The sequence below is a fragment of the Microcaecilia unicolor genome, chromosome 1 (genome assembly GCF_901765095.1).
Source record: "Microcaecilia unicolor chromosome 1, aMicUni1.1, whole genome shotgun sequence".
NCBI classification, from domain to species: Eukaryota; Metazoa; Chordata; class Amphibia; order Gymnophiona; family Siphonopidae; genus Microcaecilia; species Microcaecilia unicolor.
Window position 1 is genome coordinate 514,033,312 of NC_044031.1, and position 13,981 is coordinate 514,047,292.

The 13,981-nt window shown below is 42.7% G+C and overlaps 1 protein-coding gene across 1 annotated transcript in view; it reads right to left on the bottom strand.

Annotated features, from left to right (window-relative positions):
* The window catches only part of LACTB2 (lactamase beta 2), a 63,115-nt gene that overhangs the window by 18,654 nt on the left and 30,480 nt on the right, over positions 1 to 13,981 (bottom strand). Inside the window, exon 4 of the mRNA XM_030215407.1 lies at positions 9,173 to 9,351. Within this exon, the coding sequence (XP_030071267.1) occupies positions 9,173 to 9,351 (179 nt within the window). The remainder of the gene's footprint in view (positions 1 to 9,172; positions 9,352 to 13,981) is intronic.

Sequence of the window (13,981 nt, forward strand, 5' to 3'; positions counted from 1 at the left end):
GTTTATAATGGGCTAGAAAACCCAGATCTTTGTTAAGTCCTGTCTGGTGGGTGTCAAAATATTTAATCATTCTGACTTCAAAAGTCTTACGTTCATGTATTGTTTTAAAGTTACCTTTTAGTATTCTCACCATAAAATCATTGGTACAATGTTCTGGTTTTGTAAAGTGCTGCCCCACCCTTTTGTCACTGAAAGGCTTTGTTGCTTCACCTACATGCACTGCCATTCATCAACACCCGCCCATCTCCGATCCGACCAAGAAGGGCCACCCCCGAAAGCCAATCAAAAAATGAACCAAGCCAGTTCAACAAAAAAGGTATCATCCCGTCCTCCTTTCCATGCCTCATTTTATTCTATTTCCATTGATTACCTTGGACTGGTATAAAACACCCAACTCTGTGATATCTAGTGTTTGGCTAACCCAGCCATTGCACCACAATGAGCAGAAGATTATTGAAAGGTGACTGGGGTTTGTAGAGGCCTCTGCATGTCACTGAAGGAACTCTCTACTCAAGAACATCTAACAGAAGACAGAAGCCTTAGAATAACCAGGAGAGAGGAGTACTGATCATAAAAATAATTAGGATACATTGGTTGTCCCTGGCATCTGGAGACAAACAAGGTTAGTTTCACAAAAGTGGTGCACCCGTGACCACATCCGAGTCCAGCATCCTACTCAGAAAGAGAAAAACAGTTCTCCAGACTCAGAGAAATCCCAGCAGAAGGAATGTCAAGTTTTGTACTCTGTCAATTAGAACATAAAAATAGCCATACTGGGTCAGACCAATGGTCCATCTAACCCAGTATCCTGCTTCCAACAGTGGCCAATCCAGGTTACAAGTACCTGGCAGAAACCCAATTAGCAGTCGTATTCCATGCTACCAATCCCATGACAAGTAGTGGCTTCTCCCATGTCCATCTCAATAACAGACTATGAGGCATATTTTCAAAGCACTTAGCCTTCCAAAGTTCCATTTGCTTTGGAAGGCTAAGTGCTTTGAAAATATGCCTCTATGGCAGTGATTCCCAAACCTGGTCCTGGAGGCAACCCAGCCAGTCAAGTTTTGGGGATATCCAGAACAAACATAGCGCTAGATTCTATATATGGCGACTAAAATCTAGATGCGTCTGATTTACATGCCTAGCAGTATTCTATAAGCTGAGTCTACATTCAGATGTGGTTTCTTGAATAGCGCATAGGCCAGGTGGACGTGCCTAGATTTAGGCGCAGGCATTTACACCACTGGTGTAGGTTTTCCAAGATGGCTGTGATTTATATGTTAACTATGAGTATCTTATTTTCCTTTTCAACATAATTCACACCTGACATGTTTAATAATGCCATAACATGATGGATGCAAAAACATAGGTGTGGATTATGTAGAAAGGGAAAATAAAAGGTACTCATAGTTAACATATAAATTACAGCCATCTTGGAAAACTTAAGTCTGAATGTCACAGTACAAGAAGGGCCCAAAACTCAGATCCCTACTGTGTTTAGTGCTGGGAATTTGGACAGCAGTCTTCACATATCAATACAGAATAATTTATTTATTGTACAGTCTAGACACAAGAGCAATCTGGTAAGAATACAGAAGTCCTAGTAACAGTTTTCAAGTGGCTGTCACACATTAGAACTAGGCCTAAACATTAATTAAAAATTTTAATCCTTCAATTAATCATGGTTAAAATTTTTACTTGCACAATTGCATAAACCTTCAACCCCTCACATTTCCTCCTGTATAGTGCAAAATATAAAGACAGCACATGCACTGTAAATTCTCAAAGCTGACATATTTCAATCACTAAACTGAAGAAAAAAAAAAGATTTTTCTTACCTTTGTCTGGTGATTGTATTTTTCTAGTCATCTTATTCCCAGTCTCAAGTTCTGCTTTCCTCTGAACTCTGTTTCCAAGGCTTTCTATCCATGTGCTATTTCTTTTCTCTCCTCCTTTCTTCCCTTCATGCCCTACATTCATCTTTGGCACTGATCTTTCAAGTTCAGCTTTCTTCCATTTTTCTGCCTCCTTCTCAGATCTATGTAGTTTTCCATCTCTTCCCTTCCATCCATATACATCTCCTATCTTCTCTCTTCCTTCCCCTTCATCCATTTGCATTTCTCCTCTCTATTCTATTCATGCTTAGCATCTACCCTCTTTCTTTCTTTTAGCCCATGTCCTGCATCTTTATTCAATCCCTTATTTATTCAAGCCCTTATTTCCAGCATCTCTCTCTCTCTCTCTCCCCCCTACCTTCTTCCCCCATGGTCTGGCATCTCTCACTCTCTCTTACCTCCTTCCATAGCTCTAGCATCTTTCCGTAACTCCTTCTCCTTCCCCGGCCCTCCAAACTTGCATATCTTCACTGGTAGTGACAGAGATTAAGCCAGGCCGCCTCCAGCCAGCCCAAGGTCTTCTCTCTGCTGCCTCCTGCTCATGTGACAACAGGGAAGTTGTCACAAAGGGAAGGCCCCTGAAGCTGGCCAGTCACCATGGTTCATTTACTGCCAGCAAAGACAGCAAGTTTAAAGGACCATGAGTGGAGGGGATGGGGAGGCAGGGATAGGGAGAAATACTGGACCCGCAGAAATGGGAAAAGGCCATACAAGCTGCAGAAGTGCATTCTACTGTTCTCAGCTGTACTCCTTCATCAGGTCACAGAAGCTTAGTTTGATTTCACTTCTGGTGAATGTGCACCGGAAGTAAAAGCAGATTAAGGGCTGCTTGCAGCTCCAACTTGGGAAAGGGGCATAGCTAACAACTAAATGAAGACTGCTGGTGTGGCCGCCTGCTAATGTCGTTAATCTAGTTACATATTGAAATTTTAACACTTTAATCGTGCTAAAGTGTTAAATGTGCAGCCCTATTTAATACGGATTACGTTTTCACTAAAATTGAAAGTCATAGGAGTGAAAAGATTTTCTTCTACTGGTACAACAAAGGCTTGAAATACATGACATAGAACCAAACACACTTCAAACTAATTATAACCTGCATCACAAAATTATTCTAAAATAAAACTATAAACAGCCAAGTGTTACAGCAGACTTTTTTTTTTTTTTTTTGGGGGGGGGGGGGGGTGGGGAGGTTACTAAGCTGTGGTAAAATATTGGATTTATTGGATTTTACCACAACTTTATTAATCATAGAAGTCAACTAGCCTATGGTAATTCAGTACAATAGGTTAGTGATTCCCACTTTAAAAGAACAATGCAACTTGCAGTCTGTGTTATTGTGCTTTCAGGGAGCATCAGGTCACTAACACCCAGCCTCATAATCCTGAAGAGCTTTCTTAAAGGGGCTGGAACTGTATACCTATTAAGTGTTGGCCCCCTCCTCCTCCAGTCAACATCTCCTGAACAGACTCCCCAAAAATCTTCCTACCCCCAGACACTTAGAAACCCCCCAGTCCAAGACCCTACAAATCTTTTTACCCTGTATGACCACCCCCCCTCAGGCCTATCTTTATAATCCCTGATAGCATAGTAAGATAGGCACTACTGGCCCGATATTCAGACTGCGAAAGGTTGCCAGGCTGCCTCCTGTAGTCAGTGATGAACCTGGATATTCAATGCTCAGCCATTTCTGATGACTGGCACCGAATATGCAGTTTATGTTTGTCCGCTAAGAACATAGCCAGCAAAGCTAATATTCGGCATTGACCAGAAGTTCATAGCGGCCAAAGATAGACCTGCTATTGATGTGGCCAGATTTGGCTGCCAAACTTAGCTGGCGGTGTATTGAAAATCGGTGGAGAGCTGGTTATATCGCATGATATAATTGACTATCTGCTAAGCAGGAATATTCAGCAGGAGACAGCCAGCTATTTCCCACTGAATAATTGGTGGATAGCTGACTAAGTACCATTTAACCGGTCAGGTGCCATTCCTGGCTGGTTAAATGGTTTTGAATATCAGCCGGTATGGTTTCAGGTTCAAATTGGCAACTCACAGTTGTCCTACAGTACTACTGCGATGGATCAAACTACCATGTAAGCAGTATTCGGCCTGTTCTGGGGCTGGAGAGGGATGGTAGACTGTGCTTGATATGTATGCAGCTCTCGCACAGAGCCCATCTTGGTTGCACTTGAAGATTCAATTTGAGACATCTATGATGAATTTCTGCTAGTCTTGTTGGACCTTTCAGTGCTTTTGATTTAGTTGTCCCATCAGCTGCATGAACTGCTTTCTATGAAACTGAGTTGAGCTGGCTACATCAAGAAACATAGTAATTGACCACAGACAAGAATTTGTTTCTTACAGAAATATTACTTTAAAATAGATTTTTTTTCTCAGTCTCAGTTTGAAAAGTTACCAATAAAACAGCATGCTTGGAAACAGGATCTTGAGATGGCCCTAAAAACGAAGAAATATACAAGCTATCTGGAGAAACATTCTTAATCATTCTGGCCCCTCTTGGTACATAACAATTATTCTCAACAGGAAAAAAGTCCACTTGAAGATACTGCAGTCTGCATAATATCCTTCAAATATCTTAAAAGATTCCAGGGAAACCAGATAATGGGTAACAGGAAATTTTAACAATTTAAGGGGTCCTTTTACAAAGGCGCGTTAACATTTTCAGTGCGCGCTAATGATTACAAATATATGGGCGTCTCTAACGTTTAGTGCGTGCTTATTTTTTAGCGCACACTAAAAATGCTAGTGCATCTTTGTAAAAGAACCCCTCAGTTTTAATTGCTTATTGGTCTCTAAATCTTTTTGAAAGGTATCAAGACCTGAGAGAGCTGTGGGATCGCGGCTGGGGAGGGAGGGAATTGAGAGAGCTGTGGGATCGCGGGTGGAGAGGGGTGGAATAGAGAGGGGGAGGGGAGGGAGAGAGAAGGAATTGAGAGAGCTGTTGGATTGTGGGTGGGGAGGGGAGGGATGGAAGGGGTGGGAATTGAGACAGCTGTGGGACCGCGGGTGGAGAAAGGAGGAAGAGATGCTAGACCATGTATTGGAGGATGGGAGGGAAATGCTGGGAGGAGACTGTGCAGCGCAATTAATTTTTAAAAATCGCAACTAATAAATAATGTATTAATCGCAATGTTAGCTAAGATTAACAAGCAGCCCTAGTTTTCTGGTAAGCATTTTCTCACTTGTTAGGGCTTAATGCCCTTTAGTAAAATGACCCCCAATGTGTGCTAACACAGCTTAGAAAATAGGCCCTTAAATGTTCAGCTTTATCACATATTATCAATCGTTCACACTACCAGCATTTCATGTGGGGGAGCTACCAGAGCTTCCTATCACGACACAGGCACGTCAACTGATTTAAAAAATCATTAGAATGCAGCTCCACTTCGATGGGTCCATTGTACTTACACCCTTCCCCTTTGTGTTTCAATCATTTTTATTCAAAACTTAAGAAGAAAAGTTAACATCATCATGTATGAACATCTGATATTTTCCCCCCATGTGGCTAAACTAACACATAGTACTTCTACCCCAACAAATAGAACTTAACCTTCCCTCCCCTTCCCCTCCCACCCCCCCTTTTTTCCCTTGCTATGGCATCAAATGAACATAATAACGCAGGGTACAGGGCAAAAGCTAGAAGCTTAACAGTCTACTCCTGGCAGTTGGGGTCAGAGTATTCCTAAAGGGAGTCCAAGTGAATTGGAAACACACTCCAGTCTTTGTTTTAAAGTCTGTAATTCCCACCCTCTCTACCCACAGTAGCGTTATCATACGCACACGCCACTGAGATACTGTAGGGTAGTTGTATGTAAGCCATTCTGAGAGTATTGCTTGTTTAGCCACTACAATAGCTTTGCGTACAAAAGCGGTAAATCCTGATGGGACAGGGTGTACGAGAACAGGATGGCCCAGGAGCAGCGCCGAGTCATACTTCCAGCCCGCCTTCCACATCTCAGAAACATATTGTACTAGCTCCTTCCAAAATCGGACTATGCCCTTGCAGGACCAAAACATGTGCCCGAGGGTGGCCCCCGGATCCCTGCATTTGAGGCACTCTCCCCAAGGAGAGAGTCCCATGTGAAAGGCTCTTCTGGGAGAAATGTAGAGTCGAAGAGCAAATTTGTATTGTAGCTCCCAGTGCTGCGTCATGTTCATTGTTTTGCACATTGTAAGCACATGGGACTTGAACTGAGGCAATGTAAGGGCCATGGGGATATCTCGTTTCCAGGCAGCCAGTAACTTGGCATAGTCTAGTTCGGTAACTGTGTCCCTGATGTGCCTGTGATGGAACGTGAGGGGCACTTTTTGCTGTGCCTCTAAAGAGAATGCTTTTGCCAACTCTTCCTGGACATCCTCCGCCAGCACCTCCCAGGACAAGGAACGTATATAATGCTTTAGCTGTGCATAATAGAACTCATCGGAGGGTGGCAAGGCGTATTCAGCACAGAGCTCCTGAAATGGCTTTATCTGTCCTTCACGGGTAAGTACTTGTAACAAGTATACTATCCCTTTCCTTATCCATCCGCGGAACACCGAATACAGCCTTCCAGGTGCAAAGGCAGGGTTCCCGCATATTGGCAAGTATGGTGTAACCTTCAAAGAAAATCCGTGTAATTTACAGATCCATTTCCAAGTTGCTTTTGCTGATGTCATTATTCCTGTATGCTTCAGTAGGGGCGGCAATGGTAATCCCATCATGTGCAAATAGCTGCTGAAGTGCGTTTTTGGGTATAATTGTAATTCCAGTTCTGTATTTGTGTGGTCCTATGTTCTGCGAAACCAGTCAGTGATGTGGCGCATGCCACTAGCTATCAATATATATAAATGGCGAGTGTCGTACTCACTCGCAAATGCGTAGTAGAGACCCTCTCTGCCCCGCCCCCGCGTCAATACGTGATGACGAGGGCGGAACAGAGAGGGTCTCTACTGCGCATTTGCGAGGGACACTGCCGTCGCTAACGCTCGCCCCACCCGGAGTCGCCGCCGCCACCCACCTTCCACCCGGTCGGGCCCTCACTCCGCTATTGAAACAGCGAGGGCACGCAGCACACAGCTCTGCTGAGCTGCCGTCGGCCTTCCTTCTTCTCTGCCTGTTTCGCACCCTCGACGACGTTACATCACAAGAGGGCGGGACACAGGTAGAGAAGAAGGAAGGCCACGGCAGCTCAGCAGTAGAGCTGTGTGCTGCGTGCCCTCGCTGTTTCAATAGCGGAGCGAGGGCCCGATTGGGTGGAAGATGGGTGGAGACGGCTCCGGGGGGGGGGGGGGGGGGGGGGGGGGAAACGGGACAAACTCGAAGGGGAAGCGGCAGCGGCGAACTCGGCGGTGGGGTGGGGGGGCCTTTCAACCCCCCCCCCCCATACTAGCCCGTTTTTACGGGCTGAACGGCTAGTTGTTAGATATTTCACGTTCAGTAGTCCCAAACCCCCATATTCTACCGGTATACTCGGTGTTGGAATGGAAAGGCGGGGTTTCTTGCCACTCCACAAAAATGTTTGCATTAACCTCATTAATTTCTTTTCCTCCCCCCTCTTTAAGTAAAGCGGGAGAGTTTGAAAAACGTAGAGCCACTTTGTAACTACAATCATGTTGTACAATGCAATATGCCCCAGGAGAGAGAGTGGAAGGGATCCCCATGCCTGCAATTGTTTTTCAGTGACTTTCAATAAGCGTTGTATATTTAGCTCATATAACTGGGACAAATCAGTTGGAATACATACTCCTAAATACTTAATCATGCCCTGCGCCCACTGTAAGGGAAACTGTCCAGGCCAAGATGTTTTGACATCTGGTAAAATGGGACACCCTTCCCCTTTGTTTTAAAATTTTGAGAAACAGTTTTGCTGGGAGATTGTAAGTTAGGAGATTTAGTTTGTGCTAGGAGGGATCTTGGGAAGGGTCAGGAGGTACCTAATCCATACACAAGGTACTTGCTTACTTTAAGGTGGAAAATGCAGGAGAAAGATTTGGGGGCATGAGGGATGTCAAATCTCCACCGACCCATTTTAATTGGGCACTGCAGTGAGGAGAGGGCAAAGTGGGGGGAGGGTTGAAGTTGGTTGGGACAGACATGGGTTGAACCACTGCTATCAGCTGCTGGAGCAAGGGGTCTTAAAAGCTTTTGCAGAGTGAATTTGGGCTCCCTAAATAGGATTCTTACAATTATTTATGGGTTAGACATTTTATGCAACAAAAGGCTACTGTATAGTGGAGACCACTGAATACGTGGGAGCTATTGTGGCTGACCCATCAATATATGCCTCACTTACAGCCAAGGGTTTTTGTAAGCTATCTTATATGGTAGTGTGGGAATAAGACCTAAGAAGTGACTATACCAATGTACAGTGGAGGGATATACTGGTAGTTGTCCATAAATTCTCAGTTGCTGCTAGTGTTAAGGAGGCAAATGTAAAAGTTTTGTTTCATTGGCATCTCACTCCTATAGACTTGCACCACTAACTCAGCAATGTTTGACAGATGCTGGCGGGGGTGTGGTACGGAGGGCACTTTATTCCATCTTTGGTGGGAATGCCCAGTTGCTTGAGCTTTCTGGGGGATGGTGGGGAAAGAAATGGGGGTTATATTTGACCAATCTTTTTCTTTGATACCAGCAGCTTGTTTATTAGGGGCTGGCTGGGAGCACCCTTCGCTAGGAGTGCAGGAACACTTGTGCTATTTGGCTGACCAGAAGGTACCAGTCAGACGTTGGAAGGCAGAAGTAGCTCCATCTCTAACCTTGTGGAAGGGGAGCTTAAGGGGTATAGTGCTTATAGAATCCCTTGCACAGCTTTAAAAAAAGGTCTGAAATAATGGCACAATGGAAGGAAGTGGATACTTATCTTAAAAAATGGGAGTAAATTCAAGTGGGGGGGAAGAGGCTATATTTTCTTCCTTACCTTTCTTTTTGGGGTTTCTGTGATGTTTTGTTTTTGCTTGGTTGGAATTAAATGTTGGTTGTATAATGCTAGAATGGGTAGTTACAGTTTAATTTGTTGAACTGCTCTAACTGGCAAAGGCATTTGATAGCTGTATTTACAAACTTATAATGTTGTGTGTTTGAAAAATTTCAATAAAAAACGATAATTTAAAAAATTATCGTTGGCTCATCTTTTCGCCATACCAATCCTCTCTGTGTCTCAACTGCTTGCTTCGTGGAAGCTGGGTGCCACAAGTCACTTTTGATCATGTAGATTTGCCGTGGGCTTGAAAACAATGTGTATTAATTGAACTCAAGCAGCACAGGTACTAACCTGGATATATTTTGTCAGATTTCATTTCTAGCAGCTTCTCTAAGGATTTCATATAGTCATATAGCTCCTCAAACACAGCTGTTCCTTCTCCGAGAATACAGTCTCCAGAAAATATAGCATTTTCTTCTAATAAAACCAAAGCCATGTGGTCATCAGTGTGCCCTGGTGTGTACAAAACTCTGTTCAGGTGAGAGAAAAACAAATAGCAGTGTATCACTTTATATTCATTAGTATCTAAAATTGTTTTAAGATATTCCAATACAGAATCAAGCAAATACTTGTACAGAAAATCCAAGTTAAAAAAAAAGGGACCACCACAAAAAAAAAAAAAAAATGGCAATAAATATATCTAACAAAGGCAAAGAATTCTTACCTCAAGTCCACCATATACAGGGATGCAATACAACACAATCCAAGAGGAAATAAAAGAAAACAAAAATTAAAGAAAACAGGACATGTGTTATTTAGTAGAATAGATTACTTTATCGCCCCATTTCCTAGTCAGATACTCCCTTCAGTGGAGTGCGACCCAGAAAACTCCTTAGCAACCACAAAGTTGGTCAGGTGAGAAGGTTCCCAAAAAATATACTTCAGTGATAATATACTATACATTCACAAGGAAATTTAAAATACAAGGATGCTCCCAGTTGAAGAGCACAAGGGCGGAGCAACAAAAACTGTCACCTCTGCATCTAGGTCTCCCAGGAAATATCAGGAATCATCAAGATTTTATTCCACACTAGCTGTTTATCACTATTCATAAAATAAAGCTTAAGCAAACGGCCTCTTTCAGAGCTAAAAGCCAAAGTCACCATTAATGTTGTATGAGACCAATCATGAATTCAAAATGTCTCTCAAATAATTCAATGAATCAGCACAGATTTCTTCCATGCTTTTTCACAGGCAGACAGTAAACACGAATTATAGTTAGTATCAGATCTTCAGAAAATTTAAGTGTCCCCATTAAATATTTTTTCAAAATAGTTCAACCTAAAGTATTCACTTCCCTGGGAAAATTCAACAACTCCAGAATGACTGCTTGAGTGAGAGGCAATTCTCCAAAGCAGACGTCCCAGCTTTGGAAACAGCAGAAATAAATACAGGAGGCCAGGGTTGCATTATAGTGCATCCAGACCTTCGGTTTTCTTTGACTGAAAAACCTTGGAGCTTTGGCACTGGCCTTGGAAGCCATGAGGTCTAGACGAGGAACCCCCTCCCCCCCCAGTGCTTCTCTATTTGTATGAAAGCTTCTTGTGACACTTCCCATTCTCCCAGATCATGAAAGTGCCTGCTGAGAAAGTTCACCTGGATATTCTGAACACCTGCAAAATGAGCTGCTGATAGATCTATCAATGGTTTCTCCGCCCAATATAGAAGGAAATATGCTTCTTGCACTATGGACACACTGTTTGTGCCCCCTGGCTTGATGTAAGCAACTGCCATTGTATCTTTGGAAAACACCCTCACTGCTTTGCGGTGAAGAACGGAAACAAAGAATCTCATCGCCAATCATACTGCTCTGAGCTCCAAGTGCTTTAGTCCACTTCCCTTGTGCTACCTGACCCAGGCAGAGAGCTCCCTAGTCCATAAGCTGGAATCCGTGGTTAACACTACTCAGTCTGGAGCCTACAGGCTCAACTCTCCCCCTACCCCTGAGAAGATTTTGCGAGCGAAACTACCACCACACATGCTGACTTCAGATTGTTTTGCCCAAGGAAGTCTTGATGTCATAAGCCTAAAGGTGAGGTAACCGGGGGCTCAGAAGGGAATACTGCAATGCTCGAATGTGAGCACAAACTCAAGGTAGAGTCTATGTGGTTGCTGCCATAGAACCCAGTACCTGCATATAGTCCCCATGCTTGAGACTATTGTTTCAAAAGACTCAAATCTGGGATTGAAGCTTGAGCACTCATCTCAGTAGAAAAAGGTTTCCTTCTATGATGCTGAACTTCACTCTCAAGTATTCTAAGGACTGGGAGGGAATGAGACTATTCTTGGAAATGTTCATCACCCAACACAGAGACTAAAGTACCTGCAGAACACTGGACTTAGCTAGTTCGTGTTCTTTGGAACTCAACTGAATAATCCAATCTTCTAAATACCAGTGGACTCTGATGCCTTTTCCATGCAAAAATGAAGCTAATATCACTATCACTTGGAAAACATTCTTCGGACTTTTGCTAACCCAAAAACCATGGCCTGAAACAGGAAGTGTTTGCCAAGAATGACAAATCTCAAGAATCTCTGATATGGAGGACAAATTGGGATATGAAGATATGCCTCTTTGAGGTCTAGGACTGTCAAGGATTATCCCTTTTGAACTGAAACAATTAACTGACCTTAGGGTTTCCATTAGAAAATTAGACACCTTTAAGTTTTGATTTACTGCCTTGAGGTCCAACACCAGGTGGAACATTTTCTCTTTTTAGGGCGCTGCAAAATAAATGGAATACCTTCTGGTGCCCCATTCAGCTTCTGGAACTGGAAACAATAGCACCAAGATCGACGGCAAAAGACTTTCTAAAGCAAACTGCATCACTACCTACTTTGCTGGAGTGCAACATGCAGAGACTGTAAAAAAATCTATGAGAGAGAAAACTCCAACTTGTAACCATGCTGGATCACATCCCACCCCTGGTCAGATGTGACTTGGGATCTACTATTACATATAAATACGAGCTAGAGAGGATATCACTATATCATGCAATCTCAATAATCCTCATCAAAAAATAGTGATTCTAACAGTTAGCTTCATATTACATACTTAATTTTAACAGTTATACTGCGAAAAACAAAAAAGAGAAAGAATGAAAGAAAAAGCCTAAAAAAAATCCTTAAGTTTGTGGCACAGCCTACTTCATTGAGGAGCTTACATTGTCATCATTGGCAAAAAACCTCCATCCACCATTAAATTTTATTTTAAATCCAATTTACAAAAATACTTTTTAGCTGAACTTATCTGTACACAATGTCCAGTGTTTTCCAAATACCATGGCCGACTATGGCCAAAGTTTCAAACCTTCCTCAGGGTCCGTGGCAGATCGCACTCTGGGGTAAAAAACAGCACTTCAGCATTTCTAATGTGAAAAACATCTGAAACACAGCATCTTATTTAACAAACATCACTTTTCTCACTTCACTGATCTGGCATCTGGTACAATATAGCACTCCTGCTGTTCTCTAGTAAGACTCTTTGAAATATGACGCCTTTACGTCAGATGCCGGAATTTTGATATAACCAATCATCAAACGGAGCATTATAGGCAAAACCTTTTAGAAAAAGGATGCATTTTTAGAAAAAATGGCTCCATTTTAGTTTTGAATTCAAACCTGCCAGTTGTAGTGTCTGCAGACGAAAAATCCATTTTTGTTCTAATTGGGCAAGGTGGCGTTTGTTATCACCTCCTCTTTGTTATCACCTCCTCTTGCATTTAAGTTGCTGCAGAACAATGCATCGTAAAGTTTCAAATTCATGTCTCTCTTTTTCACAAGATATTCATGTTGTTTTTATGCTCTATCAGGCGAATTGAAAGTTTCCTTGACGTCTGCCCTATATATAGTTTCCCGTAGGGGCATTGAATACAGTATACAACACATCTTGAAGTGCAGGAAGTTCTTGATCACAAAATAAACCTTTTATTTGATTGAGGGTCCACAAACTCTGTTGTACACATCACCATATCACACATCTGACAGTTGCCACAACTGTAATGGCCTGGTTCCTCTGTTTTCTCTTCCACAATAGTTCGTAATACCGCCAGCGATAGCATTTGGTTAGGGTGGTGGACTTTGGTCCTGGGGAACTGAGGAACTGAGTTCGATTCCCACTTCAGGCACAGGCAGCTCATTGTGACTCTGGGCAAGTCACTTAACCCTCCATTGCCCCATGTAAGCCGCATTGAGCCTGCCAAGAGTGGGAAAGCGCGGGGTACAAATGTAACAAACAAACAATTTCATTAAGGTTGCTACCACGGCTATAGGAAAATCTCAATCTGGTCTCTGCACTTCAAGATATGTTGTATACTGTATTCAATGCCCCAGCGGGAAACTATATATAGAGCAGACATTAGTGAAATTTTCAATTCGCCTGATAGAGCATAAAAAAACCACCTTTTCACCACTGCTTTTGGCTCCTAGCCACTACTCAATTGCCCTACCCTTGTTCCTTCTCACCCAGTACTTCCCTCGCCCTTAATTGTCTTGTCTGTACTTTTAGATTGTAAGCTCTATTGAGCAGGGACTGTCTCTCTGTGTCAGGTGTTCAGCGCTGCGTGCGTCTGGTAGCGCTATACAAATGCTAATAATAATAAGAGCAATGTGAATATCAAAAAAGCGGGAGCTCCGCTGGCAATGCATTGTGAAAAAGAGAGACATGAATTTGAAACTTTACGATGCATTGTTCTGCAGCAACTTAAATTAAATTCAAGAGGAGGTGATAAATGCCACCTTGCCCAATTAGAACAAAAATGGATTTTTTAGCTGCAGACACTGCAACTGGCAGGTTTGAATTCAAAACTAGAATGGAGCCATTTTTTCTAAAAATGCATCCTTTTTCTAAAAGGGTTTGCCTATAACGCTCCATTTGATGATTGGTTACATCAAATTGCTGGCGTCTGAGGTCAGCCTATAAGTAGAGGCATCATATTTCAAAGAGTCTTACTAGAGAACTGAAGGAGTGCTATGTTGTACCAGATGCCAGATCAGTGAAGTCAGAAAAGTGATGTTTGATAAATAAGATGCCGTGTTTAAGATGTTTTTCACATTAGAAATGCTAAAGTGCTATTTTTTTACCCCAGAGTGCGATCTGCC